The following is a 22004-nucleotide window of genomic DNA, read 5'->3' as shown; positions in this document are numbered from 1 at the left end:
TGGCTGGAAGTTTGTATTTTGTTTGATTGTATGCCTGAAAAGAAACACAAATGCTGCAGGACATCTTTTTGCGCATCTCCATGAGCCAAAAGATGTGCAGGTTAGGTTGATTGGCTATGCTAAATTGCCCCTTAGTGTCAGCGGGACTAGCTAGGGTAAATACATGGGGGTATAAGGATAGGGTCTGGGTGGGATTGTGGTCGATGCAGACTCGATGGGCCGAATGGCCTCATCCTGCACTGTAGGATTTTTACAAAATGTACTCAGTAAAATATAATTGTCAGTGGAATAATATAGTTACAAAGTGTCCTGAAATTTGAATTTGTAGGAAGTTGTTGTTTACTGAGATTTTATAATGTCAGGAAGCTGGCAAATAGGAACATAATGGATTCAGGGAGACTTCATGTCTCCAGTTGCTCTATTAGATTTCCATGTCCCTCCTCATTGTTGGTTTTTGAAGTTAAATGGACATAGTAACTCGGTGTATAGACTGCAAGTTGCTGTAAAAAGTAAGTCAGAAATATCGGTGAATTAATTTGATTTATGCATAATATTTATATAACTAACCTGCCCCTTGAATGATGATGCATATTAATCTGCTGTATGCATAGTAAGATTCCATTTACTTTCACTACAGTAATGGGATGTAGTTAAGAGTTTCTGGAATATTCATTTTGTCAATAGTGTCCACCAAAGCATGACCCAAGTAAAGTTTATTTGAAGCACTGAAATCCTTCATGATGGTTTCTTTTTTAATAAAATAAGCTGCTCAGTGCACAATACATGAAAATAGATTCTGCTGCCTGTGTCAGCAACCCTTCAGGCACAAGTAATGATTGTTGTGTTTTTAACATGGCTGTGAAAATATACAACTAAATTTGCCACAAGATCAGAGCAGAAGTCCTGTGCAGTGCGATCCAATCTGAAGTTCTGTACTTGGCTCAGGTTTACTTGTCTACGTTTGATTTTAAGGCTCACAAAAATCCATCTGTCACCATGACAATTTCAAGTGGAAATTATCTTTTTCATTCTTTACTTAATCCATCGTGCTCAATTGTGGAAGTATCAGCAAACCAGCACTTCGCTCCATCTTAGTAATTTAAGGTTTATCAACCAGACGGAATGCTTCAAGGAACTCATTAATGTCTATACTTCCATCCTTATTGAAGTCCATGCTGCGAGCCAGGTCACCAATAGCTTTTTCACTAATATTGATCATCAGGTGAGAGCTGAGGAGTTTACAAGTTTTTTCAAATTCCTCAAATGATATCAGACCTGCCACAGACATGAAAATGGACAGTTTATTTTGCTACAAGTACAATTTTAATTATTTACTTGCTATTTCCCCATTCTCCCCTGTTTTAGTCGCTCCAAAATACAGGAGTCGGGGAGGGGATGTAGAGAAGGGGGGAGAATCTTTTGTAAAATGGCACTTACCCGAGTTGTCGCTGTCAATAATTGTAAAAATGGTTTCCAAGTCAGACCTGCTTCTGTAAAGCATTTCCAACAAACTGGGTTGTATGTGCTGGAAAGAAAAAAGGCTTTTTTAATTTTAAAAATAACTACCAAGTGGATCAGCAACTGTTACTGTTACAAGATGGACATGTTCCTTACACTGCTTGCATTCTGCCTGCAGATTAGCTTTTGATAAAACTACCAACTCCCTGTCCATGTTAGTAGCTTTCTTTGTGATTCTTCAAGTGTTCTTTACCATTTGTTACTGTAGGTATATGTGCCTCCTGTCCCTGTATTAAAGATAACACAGTAAGAAGTTTAACAACACCAGGTTAAAGTCCAACAGGTTTATTTGGAAGCAAAAGCCACACAAGCTTTCGGAGCTGCAAGCCCCTTCTTCAGGTGAGTGGGAATTCTGTTCACAAACAGAGCATATAAAGACACAAACTCAATTTACATGAATAATGGTTGGAATGCGAATACTTACAACTAATCAAGTCTTTAAGAAACAAAACAATGTGAGTGGAGAGAGCATCAAGACAGGCTAAAAAGATGTGTATTGTCTCCAGACAAGACAGCCAGTGAAACTCTGTGGGGGTTACAAATAGTGTGACATGAACCCAATATCCCGGTTGAGGCCGTCCTCGTGTGTGCGGAACTTGGCTATCACTTATAACTTGTAACCCCCACAGAGTTTCACTGGCTGTCTTGTCTGGAGACAATACACATCTTTTTAGCCTGTCTTGATGCTCTATGCACTCACGTTGTTTTGTTTCTTAAAGACTTGATTAGTTGTAAGTATTCGCATTCCAACCATTATTTATGTAAATTAAGTCTGTGTCTTTATATGCTCTGTTTGTGAACAGAATTCCCACTCACCTGAAGAAGGGGCTTGCAGCTCCGAAAGCTTGTGTGGCTTTTGCTACCAAATAAACCTGTTGGACTTTAACCAGGTGTTGTTAAACTTCTTACTGTGTTTACCCCAGTCCAACGCCGGCATCTCCACATTAAAGATAACAACCCCTGTATATATAAGAATGTTTAAAACGCAGCTTGGGGGATGAATAGGTGCAGAATATTCGAGAGGGTAGCAGAATTAAACGTATAATCCAAAATAAAGTACTTGGCATGGATTTTGCAATGTTGAACACTAGACATTCAGTTCATTCAATCCCTCCAGTGCCTTTTTTATTAGCCTGTCTGGTGTTCAGTCCTGGATGAGCCGCAAATACCACAGTCGCAAAGGGGTGGCAAGTGGCTAGCACTGCTGCCTCACAGCGCCAGGGACCTGGGTTCGGTTCCCGGCTTGGGTCACTGTACAGAGTTTGCACATTCTCCCCGTGTCTGTGTGGGTTTCCTCTGGGAGCTCCGGTTTCCTCCCACAGTCCAAAGATATGCTGGTTAGGTTGATTGGCCGTGCTAAATTGCCCCTTAGTCCCAATATGTGTATGTGGGAGGGATTAGCAGGGTAAATGTGGGGTTTCGGGGATAGGGCTTGGGTGGGATTGTTGACGGTGCAGCCTTGATGTGCCGAATGGCCTCCTTCTGTACTATATGGTTTCTATGATATCTTTAGTTAAACATAGAAAAGCTGCAGCAATCATCTTTTGGCCCCACTACAAACTCCGTATCATCACCAATGATTCCCTCGCTGGATACTGTCTCAGGTTAACTGCACCCTTGATGTACTATTTGATGCTGAACTTCTGAACTCGTACCTTCATCACAAAGACCACTTGCTTTCACCCCCACAACGGATGACACGGTAGCACAGTGGTTAGCACTGCTGCCTCAGTGCCAGGGACCTGGGTTCAATTCCCAGGCTTGGGTCACTATCTGTGTGGAGTCTGCACGTTCTCCCCGTGTCTCCCACAGTTTGAAAGACGTGCTGGTTAGGGGCACTGACCCGAACAGGCGCCGGAGTGTGGCAACTAGGGGAATTTCACAGTAGCTTCATTGCAGTGTTAACGTAAGCCTTACTTGTGACTAACAAATTCTAACTTTATCTGGTGCCAGATCTCTCATCCTTGCCATTGTTACCTCCAGACCAGACTCCTCTAAAGCCCTACAGGCTGGCCTTCCAACCGCCATAAATTTTAGCTCATCCAAAATGCTGCTGCCCACGAAGCCCTGCTTGCTAATCTGCAGTGTGCTTGCTGACCAAAACTGGTCCCACAAGATTTAAACCAAATTCTAACATTCTCATCTGCTGTCCATCCCTCACTTCCTTTGCCCCACCATTAATCAACGGTGCCTGCAGTCATTAAGCTCTGGAGTTCTGCTTCTCCACCTCATTCTCTTTATGACCCTATTTAAAGCTTACCTCTTTGACCAAGCTTTAATTACCCTTCCGGATATTATCTTTATTCATCCAAAAGACAACACCGATGCAAGTGCAGCACTCCCTCAGCATTGCGCTGAACTGCCTGCTCAGCCATATCAAATACTTGAGTCACTGTCTGTGTGGAGTTTGCATGTTCTTCCTGTGTCCGTGTGGATTTCCTCCGGGTGTTCTGGTTTCCTCCCACAGCCTAAAGATGTGTGGGTTAGGTGGATTGGCCATGCTAAATTGCCCCTCAGTGCCAGGGGAACTAGCTTAGGTAAATGTATGGGATTATGAGGATAGGGCCTGGGTGGGATTGTGGTCGGGGCAGACTCAATGGGCCGAATGGCCTCCTTCTGCACTGTAGGATTCTATGAAATACACAATTATCATTTCTTAATTGTTCTACATTAAACTGAAAGCTAATTTCTCAGTCTGGCTAACATTCTTACTTGAGCCATTGTCCACAAAAAAAAACTGACCATCTTATTGAATCTCACATTTTCCTATTTAACAGCTCTTTGCGGTTTCATATAATTCATCGTAGACAGCCCAAATAAACGTTATGAATTGCTTATCTGTATAGAATGCCTACAGTGCAGAAGAGGCCATTCAGCCCATCGAGTCTGCACCAACCCTCTGACAGTATCTTACCTAGGCCCTCTCCCCTGACCTATCCCCTAACCCCACACGTTTACCATGACTAATCCATCTAACCTACACATCTTGAGACACTAAGGGGTAATTTAGCATAGCCAATCCACCTAACCTGCACATCTTCGGATTGTGGAAGGAAACCCACGAGGAGAACGTACAAACTCCACACACATGACTACCCAAACTGAGAATTGAACCTGGGCCCCTGGAGTTGTGCGGCAGCAGAGCTAACCACTGCTACCATGCTGCCTGTGTATTCTTCATTGTTTCTGGATACTAAATTATACATTCTGAAGGCATATTGTGAAATCCATCTCTTACCTGTGCAATGGGTTTCTCTATGGCAAGATCATCAAACCATAAATAAAAATTCACAAGTCCATTCAGAACAGTGGGCACAAGTTGGGATCGCAAGACACGCCATGGCAGACCAAGAGCTAAGACTGTCTCCAGGGCATTTGCCCAGTCGTTCAGTGAAATGTTACCTGTGTATTGGAAGGCAACAACATTTATTCACTTGGTTTCAAAAACAAATGTTGGTACATCTAAGAGACATTATTGTTTAAGTTTGGGTAGAACAACTGACGTTTTAATTCCTACACAGTCTCTCTGTCTTGGTTCATGTCCAGAGATTGCAACATCAAGAAAATGAATTAACTACCACATGGATTATTCATTCTTTGGACAGTTTGCCACCTCCAAATGCCACAACATCAAGCACCCAGCTCTGAAGGTCAGGGTAGCTTAATGTTAAGTGATTAATTTCAGTTTATCTTCCGATTGAAACCAGACATTAGAATGGGCTTATTTAGAATATTAAGTTGAAAGTAAACCTGGAGGTCCACTTTTAAGACACATAGAACATAGAACAGTACAGCACAGAACAGGCCCTTCAGCCCACGATGTTGTGCCGAGCTTTATCTGAAACCAAGATCAAGCTATCCCACTCCCCATCATCCTGGTGTGCTCCATGTGCCTATCCAATAACCGCTTAAATGTTCCTAAAGTGTCTGACTCCACTATCACTGCAGGCAGTCCATTCCACACCCCAACCACTCTCTGCGTAAAGAACCTACCTCTGATATCCTTCCTATATCTCCCACCATGAACCCTATAGTTATGCCCCCTTGTAATAGCTCCATCCACCCGAGGAAATAGTCTTTGAATGTTCACTCTATCTATCCCCTTCATCATTTTATAAACCTCTATTAAGTCTCCCCTCAGCCTCCTCCGCTCCAGAGAGAACAGTCCTAGCTCCCTCAACCTTTCCTCATAAGACCTACCCTCCAAACCAGGCAGCATCCTGGTAAATCTCCTCTGCACTCTTTCCAGCGCTTCCACATCCTTCTTATAGTGAGGTGACCAGAACTGCACACAATATTCCAAATGTGGTCTCACCAAGGTCCTGTACAGTTGCAGCATAACCCCACGGCTCTTAAACTCCAACCCCCTGTTAATAAAAGCTAACACACTATAGGCCTTCTTCACAGCTCTATCCACTTGAGTGGCAACCTTTAGAGATCTGTGGATATGGACCCCAAGATCTCTCTGTTCCTCCACAGTCTTCAGAACCCTACCTTTGACCCTGTAATCCACATTTAAATTAGTCCTACCAAAATGAATCACCTCACATTTATCAGGGTTAAACTCCATTTGCCATTGTTCAGCCCAGCTTTGCATCCTATCTATGTCTCTTTGCAGCCTACAACAGCCCTCCACCTCATCCACTACTCCACCAATCTTGGTGTCATCAGCAAATTTACTGATACACCCTTCAGCCCCCTCCTCTAAGTCATTAATAAAAATCACAAAGAGCAGAGGACCAAGCACTGATCCCTGTGGCACTCCGCTAGCAACCTGCCTCCAATCCGAAAATTTTCCATCCACCACCACCCTCTGTCTTCGATCAGACAGCCAGTTACCTATCCAATCGGCCAACTTTCCCTCTATCCCACACCTCCTCACTTTCATCATAAGCCGACCATGGGGGACCTTATCAAACACCTACTAAAATCCATGTATATGACATCAACTGCCCTACCTTCATCAACACACTTAGTTACCTCCTCAAAAAATTCAATCAAATTTGTGAGGCATGACTTGCCCTTCACGAATCCGTGCTGCCTATCCCGGATTAATCCGCATCTTTCTAAATGGTCGTAAATCCCATCCCCAAGGACCTTTTCCATCAATTTACCAACCACCAAAGTAAGACTAACCGGTCTATAATTACCAGGGTCATTTCTATTCCCTTTCTTAAACAGAGGAACAACATTCGCCATTCTCCAGTCCTCTGGCACCATCTCCGTGGACAGCGAGGACCCAAAGATCAAAGCCAAAGGCTCTGCAATCTCATCCCTTGCCTCCCAAAGAATCCTAGGATATATTTCATCAGGCCCAGGGGACTTATCGACCTTCAGTTTATTCAAAACTGCCAGGACATCCTCCCTCCGAACATCTATTTCCTCCAGCCTATTAGCCTGTAACACCTTCTCTTCCTCAAAAACATGGCCCCTCTCCTTGGTGAACACTGAGGAAAAGTATTCATTCATCACCTCGCCTATCTCCACTGACTCCATACACAAGTTCCCACTACTGTCCTTGACCGGCCCTAACCTCACCCTGGTCATTCTTTTATTCCTCACAGAAGAGTAAAAAGCCTTGGGGTTTTCCTTGATCCGACCCGCCAAGGACTTCTTATGTCCCCTCCTAGCTCTCCTAAGCCCCTTTTTCAGCTCATTCCTTGCTAACTTGTAACCCTCAATCGAGCCATCTGAACCTTGTTTCCTCATCCCTACATAAGCTTCCCTCTTCCTTTTCACAAGACATTCCACCTCTTTCGTGAACCATGGTTCCCTCACTCGGCCATTTCCTCCCTGCCTGACAGGGACATACCCATCAAGGACACCCAGTATTTGTTCCTTGAAAAAGTTCCACTTTTCATTAGTTCCTTTCCCTGACAGTTTCTGTTCCCAACTTATGCCCCCTAATTCTTGCCTAATCGCATCGTAATTACCTCTCCCCCAATTGTAAACCTTGCCCTGGCGTACGGCCCTATCCCTCTCCATTACAATAACGAAAGACACCGAATTGTGGTCACTATCTCCAAAGTGCTCTCCCACAACCAAATCTAACACTTGGTCCGGTTCATTTCCCAGTACCAAATCCAATGTGGCCTCACCTCTTGTCGGCCTATCCACATATTGTGTCAGGAAACCCTCCTGCACACACTGCGCAAAAACTGCCCCATCCGAACTATTTGCCCTACAAAGGTTCCAATCAATATTTGGAAAGTTAAAGTCCCCCATGACAACTACCCTGTGACCCCCACACATATCCATAATCTGCTTAGCAATTTCTTCCTCCACATCTCTATTACTATTTGGGGGCCTATAGTAAACTCCTAACAACGTGACCGCTCCTTTCCTATTTCTAACCTCAGCCCATATTACCTCAGTGTGCAGATCCCCCTCGAAGTGCCTTTCCGCAGCCGTTAAACTATCCTTGATTAACAATGCCACTCCTCCACCTCTTTTACCAGCTTCCCTACACTTACTGAAACATCTATACCCAGGAACGTCCAACAACCATTCCTGTCCTTGTTCTACCCACGTCATAACACCCACATTATGTTCTACCCACATAACACTCTTGTTTACAAAGTAATTCACTGCATTGTAAAATATCCTAGTTAGAATCAATTCTTTAAAACTTCATCAAATAGAACTGTTCTTTAGCAGACCTTGAAGATGCTAAATGATAAAAATTGACTTTTTGTAACGTTTTAAGATAGATTTCTATTGTGTGCAAATTGTGCTCACGGTCAGTTCTTTACCAAACAAGAGATAAATTTGACAAAGGTCTGGACCATCATTCCGATTGGTCACCAGTCTTGGGCAATTTCAGATCTGTGAAATAAATCACTGTCTATTGACAAAATAACTTTGTAACCTACCTGTTTTATTCTTATCATAATGCTCAAATGCACTGATCAGGTCTGATTTATGGGCAAATATTTTCTTCCGCAGTGCTCCTAATGCTGACCCCTCAACTCTACTCACTCTGCATAACAAAAGAAGTTGCTGATTAGTATACATCAAGCAACAGATCAGTAAGTAGAATATAGTTAGAGGTCAGTGATATAAATTGGAAATCTAACAACTGAAGATTTAACCTAGTGGATGGGATGCAGTGAAGCGGACTGTTTTGTCTTGGATGGTATCAGGCTTCTTGAGTGTTGTCGGGCAGTGGAGAGTATGATATTGCACTCCTGACGTGTGCCTTGTGGATGGTGGGCAGGATTTGGGAAGTCGGGAGATGAGTTAATAACCACTGAATTCACAGCCTCTCTGAGCTGCTCTTAGAGATACCGCAATTATCTGGCTAGTCCAGTGTAGGTTCTGAACAATGGTAACCCCCCCCGCCACCTCGCCTCCCAGGTATTGATGGTGGGGAATTCAGCAATGGTAATACAGTTGAATGTCAAAGGGGAAGGTAGTTACATCTCTCTTGTTGGAGATGCCACTTTTCTGACCAAACCTAAATATTGCCTTGCTGCATGTGGACATGGGCTGTTTCAGTACTTGAGGAATTACTAATGGAATTGAATACTGCAATTGTCAGTGAACAGCCCACTTCTGACTGTATTATTGATGAAGCAGTTGAAGATGGTTGGGCCTAGATCGCTGCCCTGAGAAGCTCATGCAGTTATATCCTGCAGCTGAAATGATTGTGGGATGTTTGACTCCAGCCAATGGAGAGTTTTCTCCCTGGCATCCATTTTGTTTAGGCCTCTTTGAGGCCACACTTGGTCAAATGCTGCCTTGATATCAAGAGCGGTCACTGTCATCTCCACCTTAGCTTTCAGTTCTTTTGTCCACCTTGGGGCCAAGGCTGTATTGAAATCTGGATGTGGAGATGCCGGCGTTGGACTGGGGTAAACACAGTAAGAAGTTTAACAACACCAGGTTAAAGTCCAACAGGTTTATTTGGTAGCAAAAGCCACACAAGCTTTCGGAGCTGCAAGCCCCTTCACCTGAAGAAGGGGCTTGCAGCTCCGAAAGCTTGTGTGGCTTTTGCTACCAAATAAACCTGTTGGACTTTAACCTGGTGTTGTTAAACTTGAAATCTGGAGCCAAGTGTACCTGTGGAACCTGAACTGACCATTGGTGAATAGATTATTACTGAGCAATTCTCCTGAGATAGCACTCTTGGTGACCCCTTCCGTTATTTTGCTGATGATTGAGAGTCAACAAATAGGATGATAATTGGCTGGATGGGATTTGTCCTGCATTTTGTTGACGGGGTACATCTGGGCAATTTTCCATGTTGTCTGGCAGATGCTGGTGTTGTAATTGTGCTAGAACAGCTTGGCTGGAGGTGTGTCTAGTTCTGCAGTGCAAGTCTCTGCCATCTTTCAATGTGGGGTTGTTCCCACAGCCTCCATCTCCAGTTAGCTGTTTGTGTCCATCGCCATTCACAAATTATTTAAAGGAAAGCCAGATGGATTTTTACCAGAATAAAGCCTTAGAGTGTTTAGTCTAAAGCAGAGAAATTGTGTGTGTGAGAGAGAGAGCAAGAAACAGCAGGAGAGAAGAAAGTGTTATTATTACAGATCTATCATATCTTTTATGTTCTTTAAATTTCAGATGATGTTGAGAAAGACATTGGAAGGATTTACAAATGTTGTCTTCCTATTCCCCACTGAAAAATGGGTGGCTGGCAATTGAAAATGGGCTGTGAGGCAGATTAGTCACCATTGATGCTTAAGATGCACCTAATTAGATTGAGGTGAGCCTGTAAATGGATAAGCGACGCACTCACCTGAAACTGATGAGAGCCTACTTTAGAAAAAGCTAGAAAACTAATTTGCATATTTATTTATTTGTTCACAAGGTGTTGCCATCGCTAGCTATGCCAGCATTTATTTCATATCCCTAGTTGCCCTTGAGAAGGTGGGGGTGAGCTGCCTTCTTGAAATGCTGGAGTCCATATGATGATGATGCAGCCACAGTGCGGGTAGGGCGGGAATACTTCACATCAATATTCACAAAGGAGAAGGATGTGGTGGATGGTGAGTGGAGAAAGGAGGATGTTGACATTCTAGGACATGTTGAGATAAAAAGGGAGGAGGTATTGGAGGTTTTGAAAAACATTAAGGTGGACAAGTCCCCAGGACCAGATAGGGTCTATCCCAGAATACTGAGAGCGGCGAGGGAAGAAATTGCTGAGGCCTTGGCCAAAATCTTTGAATCCTCTTTAGCCATGGGTGAGGTGCTCACGGTCACGGTCACTCAGCCTCTGATCTTTAGGTAAGCGTTCTCCAAGGCAGCCTTCACGACACACGACAACGCAGAATCGCTGAGCAGAAACTGATAGCCAAGCTCCGCACACATGAGGACGGCCTCATCCGGGATCTTGGGTTCATGTCACACTATCAGTAACCCCCATGACTTGCCTGGACTTGCAAAATCTCACTAACTGTCCTGTCTGGAAACAATACACATCTTTTTAACCGGTGCCTAATGCTCTCTCCACTCACATTGTCTGTACCTTTAAGACTTGATTAGCTGTAAAGACTCGCATTCCAATCATTATTCATGTAAATTGAGTTTGTGTCTTTGTGCCCTGTTTGTGATCAGAACTCCCACCCACCTGACGAAGGAACAGCGTTCCGAAAGCTAGTGGCTTTTGTGACCAAATAAACCTGTTGGACTTTAACCTGGTGTTGTTAGACTCCTTACTGTGTTTACCCCTGTCCAACGCCGGCATCTCCACATCTTGGGCATAGAAAGCAGAGAGTAGTAGTGAAAGGGTACTTTTCTAACTGGAGGTCTGTGATAAGTGGTGTTCCACAAGGATCAGTGCTGGGGCCTCTTTGTAATAAATGATTTGGAGGAAAATGTAGATGGTCTGATTAGTAAATTTGCAGATGATACAAAAATTGGGGGAGTAGCAGATAGTGAGGAAGATTGTCAAAGTATACAGCAGGATATAAACCAGCTGGAGACCTGGGCTGAAAGATGGCAGATGGAATCTAATCCGGACAAATGTGAGGTGATGCAATTTGAAAGATCTACTGCAGGACGAAAGTATGCAGTAGATGGTAGAGCCCTTAGAAATATTAACATAGAGGGATCTAGGTATGCAGATCCATAGTTCCCTGAAGGTGCTAACTCAAGTGAACAAGGTGGTCAAGAAGGTATATGGCATGCTGGCTTTCATCAGTCAGGGCGTTGACTATAGGAATTGGAAAATCATGTTGCAGCTGTATAAGATTTTGGTTAGGCCGCATTTGGAGTATTGTGTACAATTCTGGTCGCCACACTACCAGAAGGATGTTGATGTATTGGAAAGGATGCAGAGGAGATTTACCAGGATGTTGCCTGGTTTGGAGGATATGGACGACAAAGAAAGGTTGAACAAACTTGGCTTGTTTTCACTGAAGTGTCGGAGGATGAGGGGGGACCTGATAGAGGTTTACAGGATTATGACAGGTTTGGATAGAGTGGATAGTCAAAGTCATTTTCCCAGGGTCGAAGGGTCAAATTACTCGGGGGCATAGGTTGAGAGTGAGAGGGGGAAAGGTTAAAAGAGATGTAAGGGGTAAGCTTTTCACACACGGTAGTGAATGCCTGGAGCGTGCTGCCGGAGGAGGTGGTGGAAGCAGATTCCATAACAACGTTCAAGAGGTATCAGGATAGATACATGAATAGGCAGGGAATAGAGGGATATGGACCAGGTGGAGGCAAAAAAATATTAGAGAGGCATCTCTGACAGCACAGACTTGGTGGGCCAAAGGGCCTGTTCCTGTGCTGTACTGTTCTTTGTGATTTTGACCCAGCAACCGGTGATATAATTCTGAGTAAGGATGGTGTATGGCATGGAGGGGAAGTTGCAGTTAATGCTACTCCTGTGCATATACTGCCTTCGTTCTTTGAGCTGGTGGTTTTGGAAGGTGCCTTAGTGAGGTCCTTGTCGATGGCAAACACTGCTGCTACTTTGCATCAGTGGTAGAGGGAATGATTGTTTAGTGTGATGGATGTGATGTCAATCAAGCGGGTTGCTTTGTCCTGGATGGAACTGCACTCATCCAGGCAAGGGGACAGCAATCCATCAAGCTGCTGACTTGTGCCTTGTAGATGGTGGACAGGTTTTGGGAAATCAGGGGGTGAGTTCTCTCCGGAGAGCTTCCAGCCACAGTATTTATATGGCTTGTTCAGTTGAGTTTCTAATCAATGGTAACCCTAGGACATTGATAGTGGGGGACCCAGCAATGGTAATGCCATTGAATGTCAAGGGGAGGTGGTTAGATTCTCTCTTGTTGAAGATGGTCATTGCCTGGCAATTGGGTCATGTGAATGTTACTTGCCACTTATCAGCCCAAACCTGAATGTTGTCTAGGTCTCGCTGTATGTGGATATGGACCATTTAGTATCTGAGCAGTTGTGAATGGTGCTGAACATTGCACAATCAGCGTGAACATCCCCATTCTGACCTTATGTAAGGAAGGTCATTGATGAAGCAGTTGAAGATGGTTAGGCCAAGAATACTATTCCTCAGGAACACCTGCAGTGATGTCCTGGGACTGAGATGATTGACCTTCAGCAACCACAAGCACCTTCCTTTGTGCCAGGTATGACTCCAAACAGGGGAGAGTCTTCCCCCGATTCCCACTGATTCCAGTTTTGCTCGGGCTCCTTTCTACCATGCTCCATCAGCTTTGATATCAAGGACAGTCACTCTCACCTCACTTCTGGAGTTCATCTCTTTTGTCCATGCTTGAACCAAGACTGTAATGTGGTCAGGACCCTGGCAGAACCCAAACTGAGAGTCCGTGAGCAGATTACTGCTGAGAAAGTGCTGCTTGATAACACTGTTGATGACCCCTTCCATTACTTTGCTGATGATTGAGAGTAGACTGATGGTGGTAATTGGGCTGATTGGACTTGTCCTGTTTTCTGCTCGATAGATACCAGTGTTGTAGCAGTACCGGAACAGCTTGGTTAGGGTCACAGCATTTTCTGGAGCACAAGTTTTCAGTCCAATTTCTGGAATGTTCTCAGTGCCATAGCCTTTGCAGTGCTTTCACCTGTTTTTGATAACGCGTGGAGTATATCAAATTGGCTGAAGACAGGCATTTGTGATGTTAGGGACCTCAGGAGGAGACCGAGATGGATCATGCACTTGGCACTTCAGGCTGAAGATTGCTGCGAATGCTTCAGTCTTACCGTTTGCACTGATGTGCTGGGCTTCTCCATCACTGAGGATGGGGAGCCGCCTCCTCCAGCGAATTATTTAATTATCCACCACCATTCACTGCTGGATGTGTCAGGATTGCAGAGCTTGGATCTGATCTGTTGTTTCTGGAATCCGCTAGCTCTGTTTAGGACACGCTTCTTCTAGTGTTTGACATGCAAGGAGCCTTGTATTGTAGCTTCACCAGGTTTTCATCTTATTTTTAGGAATGCCTGCTGCTGCTCCTGGCATGCCCTCCTGCACACTTCATGGAACCAAGGTTGATCCCCTAGCTTGATTGTAAAGGTAGAATGGGGGGGGTGGGGGAGAGGGGGAATGTGCTGGGCCATAAGGTTACAGATTGTGGTTGAATACAATTCTGCTGCTGATGGCCCAGAGCGCCTCATAGCTGTCCAGTTTTGAGTTGCTCAACCTGTTTGAAATGTATCCTGTTTAGCAAGATGGTAGTGCCATGCAGCATGCTGCAGAGTGAATTCAATGTGAAGGCAGGACTTAGTTTCCACAAGGATTGTGTAGTGGCGATAGGTAAATTGATGAGAACCAGTCAGTTAGGTGAGTCTGTTCCGTCGGGGCCATGTGTCCTGGAGGATTCTGGTTGCAATTTTCCAGTACTGTGTGCACGTATGCAATGGGCCCTGATGTCATCCGTTTGTAGTGCCGAAGAACAAGACACACCTCTAGCCAAGTTGTTCTGGTACAGCCACTATACTGGAATCTAGCTGACATAGTTGAAAATTGTCCAGGTATTTCTCCTGTCTGCAAAAAGCTGGATACAGACATTGAGTAGCCAAACACACAGACCTTAAATGGAGCTTAAAGTTCTCTTTAGGTTTGCTGAAAATAATTACTAGTTTCAAAAAATTTCAAGGATGTGATTGCACTAGAGGGGGTGCAGAGGAGATTCACCAGGACGCTGCCTGGGATGGAACATATAAGTTACGAAGAGAGGCCGTGTAGGCTTGGGTTGTTTGTGTTGGATCAGAGAAGGCTGAGGGGCGACCTGATCGAGGTGTACAAGATTATGAGAGACATGGACAGAGTGGATAGGGAGCAGCTGTTCCCCTTAGTTGAAGAGTCCATCATGAAGGGACTTCGGTTCATGGTGAGGGGCAGGATGTTTCGGGGGAATGTGAGGAAAATGTTTTGACCCAGATGGTCTGCAATGAACTGCCTCGGAAGGTGATGGAGGCAGGTTGCCTCACATCCTTTAAAAAGTATCTGGATAAGCACTTGGCACATCATAACATTCAGGACTATGGGCCAAGTGCTGGTAAATGGGATTAGGTGGGAGTTGAGGTGTTTCTAATGTGTCCAGTGTGGACTTGATGGGCTGAAGGGCCTCTTACTATATTGACAGTTAGAAACAATAATTCCCAATGGCTTACAACAGTAGGACAAAGCTAATTGCTAACAGAAGATGGAGAGTGTCATTTTTCATCCATTTGATTTTTTTCTTTAAAAAGTACATTGAATTTTGGCAGCCAAAGGTGAGAAAAGCAGATTTGAAGGGTGGAAACATATAGAGTTTTAAGTTTATTTATTAGTGTCACAAGAAGGTTTACATTAACACTGCAATGAAGTTACTGTGAAAATCCCCGAGTCGCCACACTCTGGCGCTTGTTCGGGTACACTGAGGGAGAATTTAACATGGCCAATGCACCTAACCAGCACGTCTTTCGGACTGTGGGAGGAAACCGGTGCACCCCGAGGAAACCCACACAGACACGGGGAGAACGTGCAGACTCCGTACAGATAGTGACCCATGCTGAGAATTGAACCCAGGTCCCTGGCGCTGTGAGGAAACAGTGCTAACCACTGTGCCATTGTGAGTGAAGCAGTTCTGGCCTCTATCCATCTTACATCAGGGAAAGTGAATGGGAATGGGGAGGGGAAATGAGTGGGGGGGGGGGGTGGGGGGGTTGAGAGTTAAGTGACAGACAACAAAGTAAAGGTGAGGGAAGAAGGGTAGGAGGTTTGCCTGGATAGTTCAAAGATGAAGAGGTAGGGGTTGTGATGAGAGTGGGAAGGTAAGGAGGTAGCGCATATGATGGGGTAGGTGAAGAAAGTGATTGGGAGAGACACTGGAAAAGTAAAGCTTTTCCTTGCACCCAAATGCAGCCTGCAGTGGTTGATGGTTCTTTCCCCTGCTTCACCTACCATTATACACCAACATTAACCCTAAAATGAACTTTTTTTAAAAAGAGGGAAAGAGAGGCACACGGTTAGAAGCCATTTGCCACCCTCCCCAACCTGCTCCACCCCACAAAGGTTCACTTCTGATCTAAAATGTACACTTTCCTCAGATTACCTCTTACTGTATAGTGATGAAAGTACATACATTTGGCTATAAAAACAGAAGTACTATGAGACTGTTTGCACTCTATTGCACACCATTCCTCTGACATTCATAATGAGAAGGTCATTGCTGATAGTTTACGCACCTTTGTCTCAGGGTTAGCTTTCGAGTACTTTGACTAACTTGATACTGTACAAAATGAGGAATAAGGTCAGGGCCAAGCTTCACGTAAGCTCCTCTGTTGCTGCCAACTTCATAATAATTAGAAGCAGAAAATATGGTCAGCACCTATATTCATAATAAAAAGAGTAACAATGTAATGAAGAAATGAATGGGCAATCCTGCTGCAGAAACCAAACTTGCACAGTTCAGTCAGGCACTTTTTCAACAATGGAGACAACTTGACCAAGACATTTCTTGCTCGAGAAGAAGGGAGGGAATGGGGAACTATAGGAAAGCTAGTTCGACATCAGAAGTAGGAAAATGCTTGAATCTATTATTAAGGATGTGTTAACAGTGCACTTGTCATAACATGATTAGACAAAGTCAACATGGACTTATTAAAGGAAAATAGTGTTTGAAATATCTGCTAGAGTTCTTTGAGGTTGTAATTAGCAGGGTAGTTAAGGGCAACCCATGATAATATTGAATGCCGGCTCAGGCTTGAAGGGCTGAATAGTCTACATCAGATTCCATTTCTATGTTTGGGTTCTGGGATCATGTCTGCGAACAAAATTGCTTGGTGACCCATGGGATACTTGGAGTTAGGGGAGGCCATCTCACTCATACAGGTGATTACTGCTGGCATATCTGCTACCAGATAATTGAATAGGTGATGAGTATGTGTGCGATTGTAATAAGATTCGACTGAGCATTACAATTAATTATTCAATTTTCATTATAACCATTATTACAACAGGGACAAAAGTACTTCAATGGCTGTAAACACATTTGGACATCCTGAAGGATGTGAAAGGCGCTATATAAATGCAAGTCTTTATTTCTTATTACAGCAGGCGACCTGACTAAATTTGAACCTTCATTCTCATGTTGTATCACATTGGGTCAATTTTATAAAAACATATATAAAATTTCCTTCATCTGTCCCAAGTTAAATTATGCAATTTGGTTTATTCTGCCCAGTGTTTGGGAGCTGTCCTACCCTACACTTAGTTTTGTTCAGCAGAAGATGGCCGATGGGCCGAATGGCCTCCTTCTGCACTGTAGGATTTCTATGAGTATGCGCTTGTTGTATTATTTCTTTTTCATGAGATTTACCTCTACCTTTTGGTTGTGGCAGAACTCGTAGCCCTCCTGCTTACACTCGTGGGACCTGATCAAGAGCTGCAAATTGTGTTTCTGTAGAATCTTCTCCGTCACGTCGGGTCCAAAGTAGCATCCACCTCCTCGGACTTTGTTTGCGATACAGCCTTCCTGATGCATTGGGTCACTCCACAAGATGTCCACAATCTCAAGGGAGAAAATAAACTTTTCAAACTCACGGAATGAGTTTGTAAACCATTTGACATCACTTTCATGCTTTTTTGTCATTCTCCTAACACTGTTGCAAAAGCACAAGCAAGGTTGCAGTTCAAGGAGAAGGTCAATTATGACCTATGGATAGGCAATAATTGTCAGCATTGCCAATACTGAAAGATCAAATTGAAAAAAAATTAAAATATGAGAACATTAAGCATTGAACTGGAAAAACTATTGGGCCCATTAAGCCCACTGAACCTAGTCTTCAGCAGTTCCAGTGTAGAGTGGTCTCATTCGGAAAACAATGCATGTTAGAGTCATAGAGGTTTACAGCATGGAAACAGGCCCTTCGGCCCAACTTTTCCATGCTGCCCTTTTTTTTAAAAAACCCATAAACTAATCCCAATTGCCCGCATTTGGCCCATATCCCTCTAAACCCATCGTACCCACGTAGCTATGTTCACAGGCATTTTAACACCTTCTGGAACTCCATTTAAACAATAACTGCTCAGCAAATGGGGAATGATTGCAGGATGTAGTAGATATGGAAATTAAGTGCATTGTGTTTTAAACCTAATTTTACCAAGTCCTTTGAGCAGTTATTGTATTTGTGATGTTAGAAGTTCCAAATATGTCATTGAAAATATGAAAAATAAGTTTTTCACCAAATACAAACAATTTGTGAATGGTATCACTAAAATACATTTACATGCTGCATATGGGGGTAAGCTTGCCAGTAATGCAAACCCAACCTCAATTAACATTAGAAATGATTACATTCCAAATATCTCCAACTTGTATTACATGCTTCATACACATGAGATACACAAGATCCCATTCTAATGGCCATTGCTTGGCCAAGCCATATAAAGATGGCTTTCTTCTGTGATGGGATGGGGTGAGGGCTGTGGGTTGTGGGAACCAAGGACGTTCACACACACACCTGTCTCCCTGCTGTTAGGTGACCTCTTCCAGGGATAGTGATCCATCAGTGGCCCTTCCTCAACCCCTCCCCGAAAGTTTGATGGAATTACCACTGGAGTCTTTCGGGTGGTATGTCCCAGGACTTATGCCCATTTGCAGCCATCCTGGATTTTCAAGACCCCCAGACTCCAAACAGATCACAAACCAGATTCAGATAAAGGAGCTATTCAGCCCATTAGATTCAATTCACTGCCTTGCCAATTAAAACTATTTTTCAATGAGTCTCGTTTTCTGGTCTCAGTCACCTATCCTGATAATGCTTTACATCTGCTGTGTATAGAAGTATTTTTATGCCCCAAATGTACAGGCCTCATTGTAGCATGGTACAAATCTGTTTTATAGTTCCTTATAAATTGATGGATATGATTTTTTTTTTATATATATTTTTTACAGTCCACTCACCTGTTTCCATTCATGATCATCCGAGTCAAAGATTTCTTGAGTGTCTGAATTCAACATAGGGTGTGATGTTTTCGATTCATCATATGTGTTACTGAAGCCCACTTTTCTGCGACATTTCTCTAGTTCCTCCTCAACTGAATGACGTACTCTTCTAGAAATTTCCTTTCTCTTGGTACTTATTGTGCCCAAACCCTTCCTCCTCTCACTCTTGCGTGAGGGAGAGTGAAGGTTAAGGGTGTCTGATGCTGAATTCTTCTTTGGAGTTTGTTCAGGTTTGTTCACACAATGCTCATTGTCCCCACTGGAGTCTTGCTCCTGATCGGAGGAGACTTGCTCGTGCCGTTCAATCCTTTTCCTTCTGGGTGGTCTCAAGATTGAAACATACTGTTGTAAACAGGTGAGTTTGTTTTCAGAAAGAAGCACTCTTGTTTTGTATATCTTATTTATCCATCCACCTATTTAAAAGTCTTAGACCTGGCTCATTCGCTGCACCTGCACCTTAATCTGATTAGTTTAAAAAATATTCAGAAAGCAGCAACAAATCACACCTCAACAGATAACCAACCATGAGCAAGTAGTATCTTAAAAATAAAGAAAACCACTAATTTTCCTTAGAAATTAGCCTCCAACTATCTTCAGCATAGGCCTTTGTTAAACCTGTACAGGTGACTAACTAAACAGATTTTTACAGTTTTAAACACAGGTCAGTTTAAACATCACTGAAAGTTAACCAGTATAATATATCTTCTATGTTACAACAGTGACTATTCACAAAGTACTTTATTGACTGCAACATACTTTGGGTAGCCTGAGGTCATGAAAGGCACTATCTAAATGCAGGTCTTTCTTTTTTGTATATAATATATATCCATAATAGAAGACCCTCTTTTATGTAATAGATTATTGCCAATTTGTTTGCAATCAAATAAACACATTTGTCTTTAAGTGGGCAAATTCATTAAAATCCTGCAGATTTATTTCTAAAGATGTCACTAGATTAGAGCTTTACCTCGATACTGTCAGTGTAGAGGTGCTGAATAGTCCCAGGAGTAGAAATGAATGTTTGCTTTTGGGAGGATCTCAGATAAATTAACACCACTAACACTAAATTTGAATCCAATCTAAATTAACCCAATGACAGTACCTTCCTGTTACAAATCAAAATGACAATGCTTTTATTTCATTACCCTGGCATAGGTGGAATTGTTCGACAAAAGTACAGAGTTAGTTCACTAAGCATAGGTTAAAAACAATCACTATTTTCAATTCCTTTAAGTTTGTTTATTCGTGTCACAAGCAGGCTTACATTAACAATGCAATGAAGTTACTGCGAAAATCCCCTAGTTGCCACACTCCAGCGCCCGTTCGGTAACTGAGAGAGAATTTAGCATGGCCTAAGCACCTAACCAGCACATCTTTCAGACTGTGGGAGGAAACTGGAGCACCCAGAGGAAACCCACGCAGACACAGGGACAATATGTAGATTCCGCACAGACAATGACCCAAGACAGGAATCGAACCCAGGTCCCTAGCACTGTGAGGCAGCAATGCTAACCACCATGCCGCCCAATTCCCTAGGTTTAGACCAACAAAACCAGATACTGACATCACTCTCTCCACCTGCATCACTAAACAGTGAGGGATTGGACAGGCATATTAAAATTATAATTATTATTCCATATGAGGTTACCAGGCATCAGATATGTGGATTTTTACCTCATAGCCTATCAGTTATCAGATGTTTAAAAAAACGCAAGAAAATGAGAGACTTTTCACAACCATTGCAAGTCTCCATCTTGTAGATAAATTAAATACACTAGGCACATAGAGTACGTGGCACAGAAATAGGCCATTTGGCCTAACCAATTCCTGCCAGTACTCATGCTCCATGCAAGTCTGCTACCATCTTTTTTCATCGAAATCTACCATTGTAATTTTCTGTTCCCTTCTCCCTCAAATACTTGTCTAGTTTCCCCTTAAATATATCAAAACTATTTGCTGTGGTAGGGAGTTCCACATTCTTAGCACTTTTTGGCTGAAGTGGTTTCTTTTGAATTCCCTATTGGATTTCTTGCTGACTATTTTATATCTATGTTATATCAGATATATATATCTGATATTTTAGTTCTCAAATAGAGTATATACTCTATTAGCGAAATAAAATATCAGATATGTATATATATATCTGATATTTTATTTCTCTAATAGAGTATCTTACACAGGCCCTCTCCCCATCCTGTAAACCCATACATTTCCCATGGCTAATCCCCTAACCTACACATTTTGGGACACTAAGGGGAAATTTAGCACAGCCAGTCCACTAAACCTGTACATCTTTGATGTTTGAGAAATAGAAAGCGATGGATAACTTGGCATTGCTCGGGGTTTCCTGATATTCCAGCACATTTAAATAAAAATAATGGCAATTGAGAAAATCCAACGATACTTTGCAAAATAAAATTTAGAATAACTTTTTAACAATTCAGACTGTAAATATGACATTTAATTATACTAAGTGTTTAGAATGTACCTTATGTCTGTTAATCTTGCTCAGGAAATCCAAATCTGTGGTTTCTGAAACACCGCCATGAATAATCAATACTTTTTCATCTACAATAGTTGCCAATGGCAACCCACTGAAAACGCTCTGTATTAATTTCAGTATCCTATTGCCATGCACCTAAAGCAAATATAAAAATTCATTAGAGGTAGAGAAAATATTCCAACAGTATATATCAAGCTTGCAGAAAAAACACAGGAGAAGTCATCCAAATGCTTACCTGGTATTTCTGCATTACTTCCCTTGTGAAACCATACCTGTAATGGTAAAATATAACTTGAAATTGTAAGAGTTATATTTCAGGAAATGTAGGATTGTTTGTGTAATTTATGCTATTTTTATTACATATGTTTGGATGTATCTGGTTATCTAAAATGTTCAGCAACAAGTTATAAACTGAATGCAGCAATGTTCCATCCATATCCTGGTTAGACCACATCTCAAAGTAAACGTTTATTAATTAGCCACAAGTAACTCTTACATTAACCCTGCAATGAAGTTACTGTGAAATTCCCCTAGCCGCCACACTCCAACATCTGTTTGGGTCAATGCACCTAACCAGCATGTCTTTCAGACTGTGGGAGGAGACC

At 42.8% G+C, this 22004-nt stretch overlaps 1 protein-coding gene across 1 annotated transcript in view; it reads right to left on the bottom strand.

The window, feature by feature from the left end:
* Positions 1-1099: 1099 nt before the first annotated feature.
* LOC144495817 (serine/threonine-protein phosphatase with EF-hands 2-like) overlaps positions 1100-22004 on the bottom strand; it is a 43180-nt gene continuing 22275 nt past the window's right edge. The window contains exons 8-17 of the mRNA XM_078216386.1: positions 21635-21671; positions 21385-21534; positions 19137-19238; positions 18855-19055; positions 17274-17459; positions 16135-16277; positions 8391-8497; positions 4757-4920; positions 1438-1525; positions 1100-1275 (exon numbers count right to left, since the gene is read on the bottom strand). Of these exons, the coding sequence (XP_078072512.1) occupies positions 1100-1275; positions 1438-1525; positions 4757-4920; positions 8391-8497; positions 16135-16277; positions 17274-17459; positions 18855-19055; positions 19137-19238; positions 21385-21534; positions 21635-21671 (1354 nt within the window). The remainder of the gene's footprint in view (positions 1276-1437; positions 1526-4756; positions 4921-8390; positions 8498-16134; positions 16278-17273; positions 17460-18854; positions 19056-19136; positions 19239-21384; positions 21535-21634; positions 21672-22004) is intronic.

This window comes from Mustelus asterias, chromosome 1 (genome assembly GCF_964213995.1).
Source record: "Mustelus asterias chromosome 1, sMusAst1.hap1.1, whole genome shotgun sequence".
Classification (NCBI taxonomy): Eukaryota; Metazoa; Chordata; class Chondrichthyes; order Carcharhiniformes; family Triakidae; genus Mustelus; species Mustelus asterias.
Note: the sequence above shows the minus strand (reverse complement) of the source record. Positions and strands in the feature narration are given on the sequence as shown.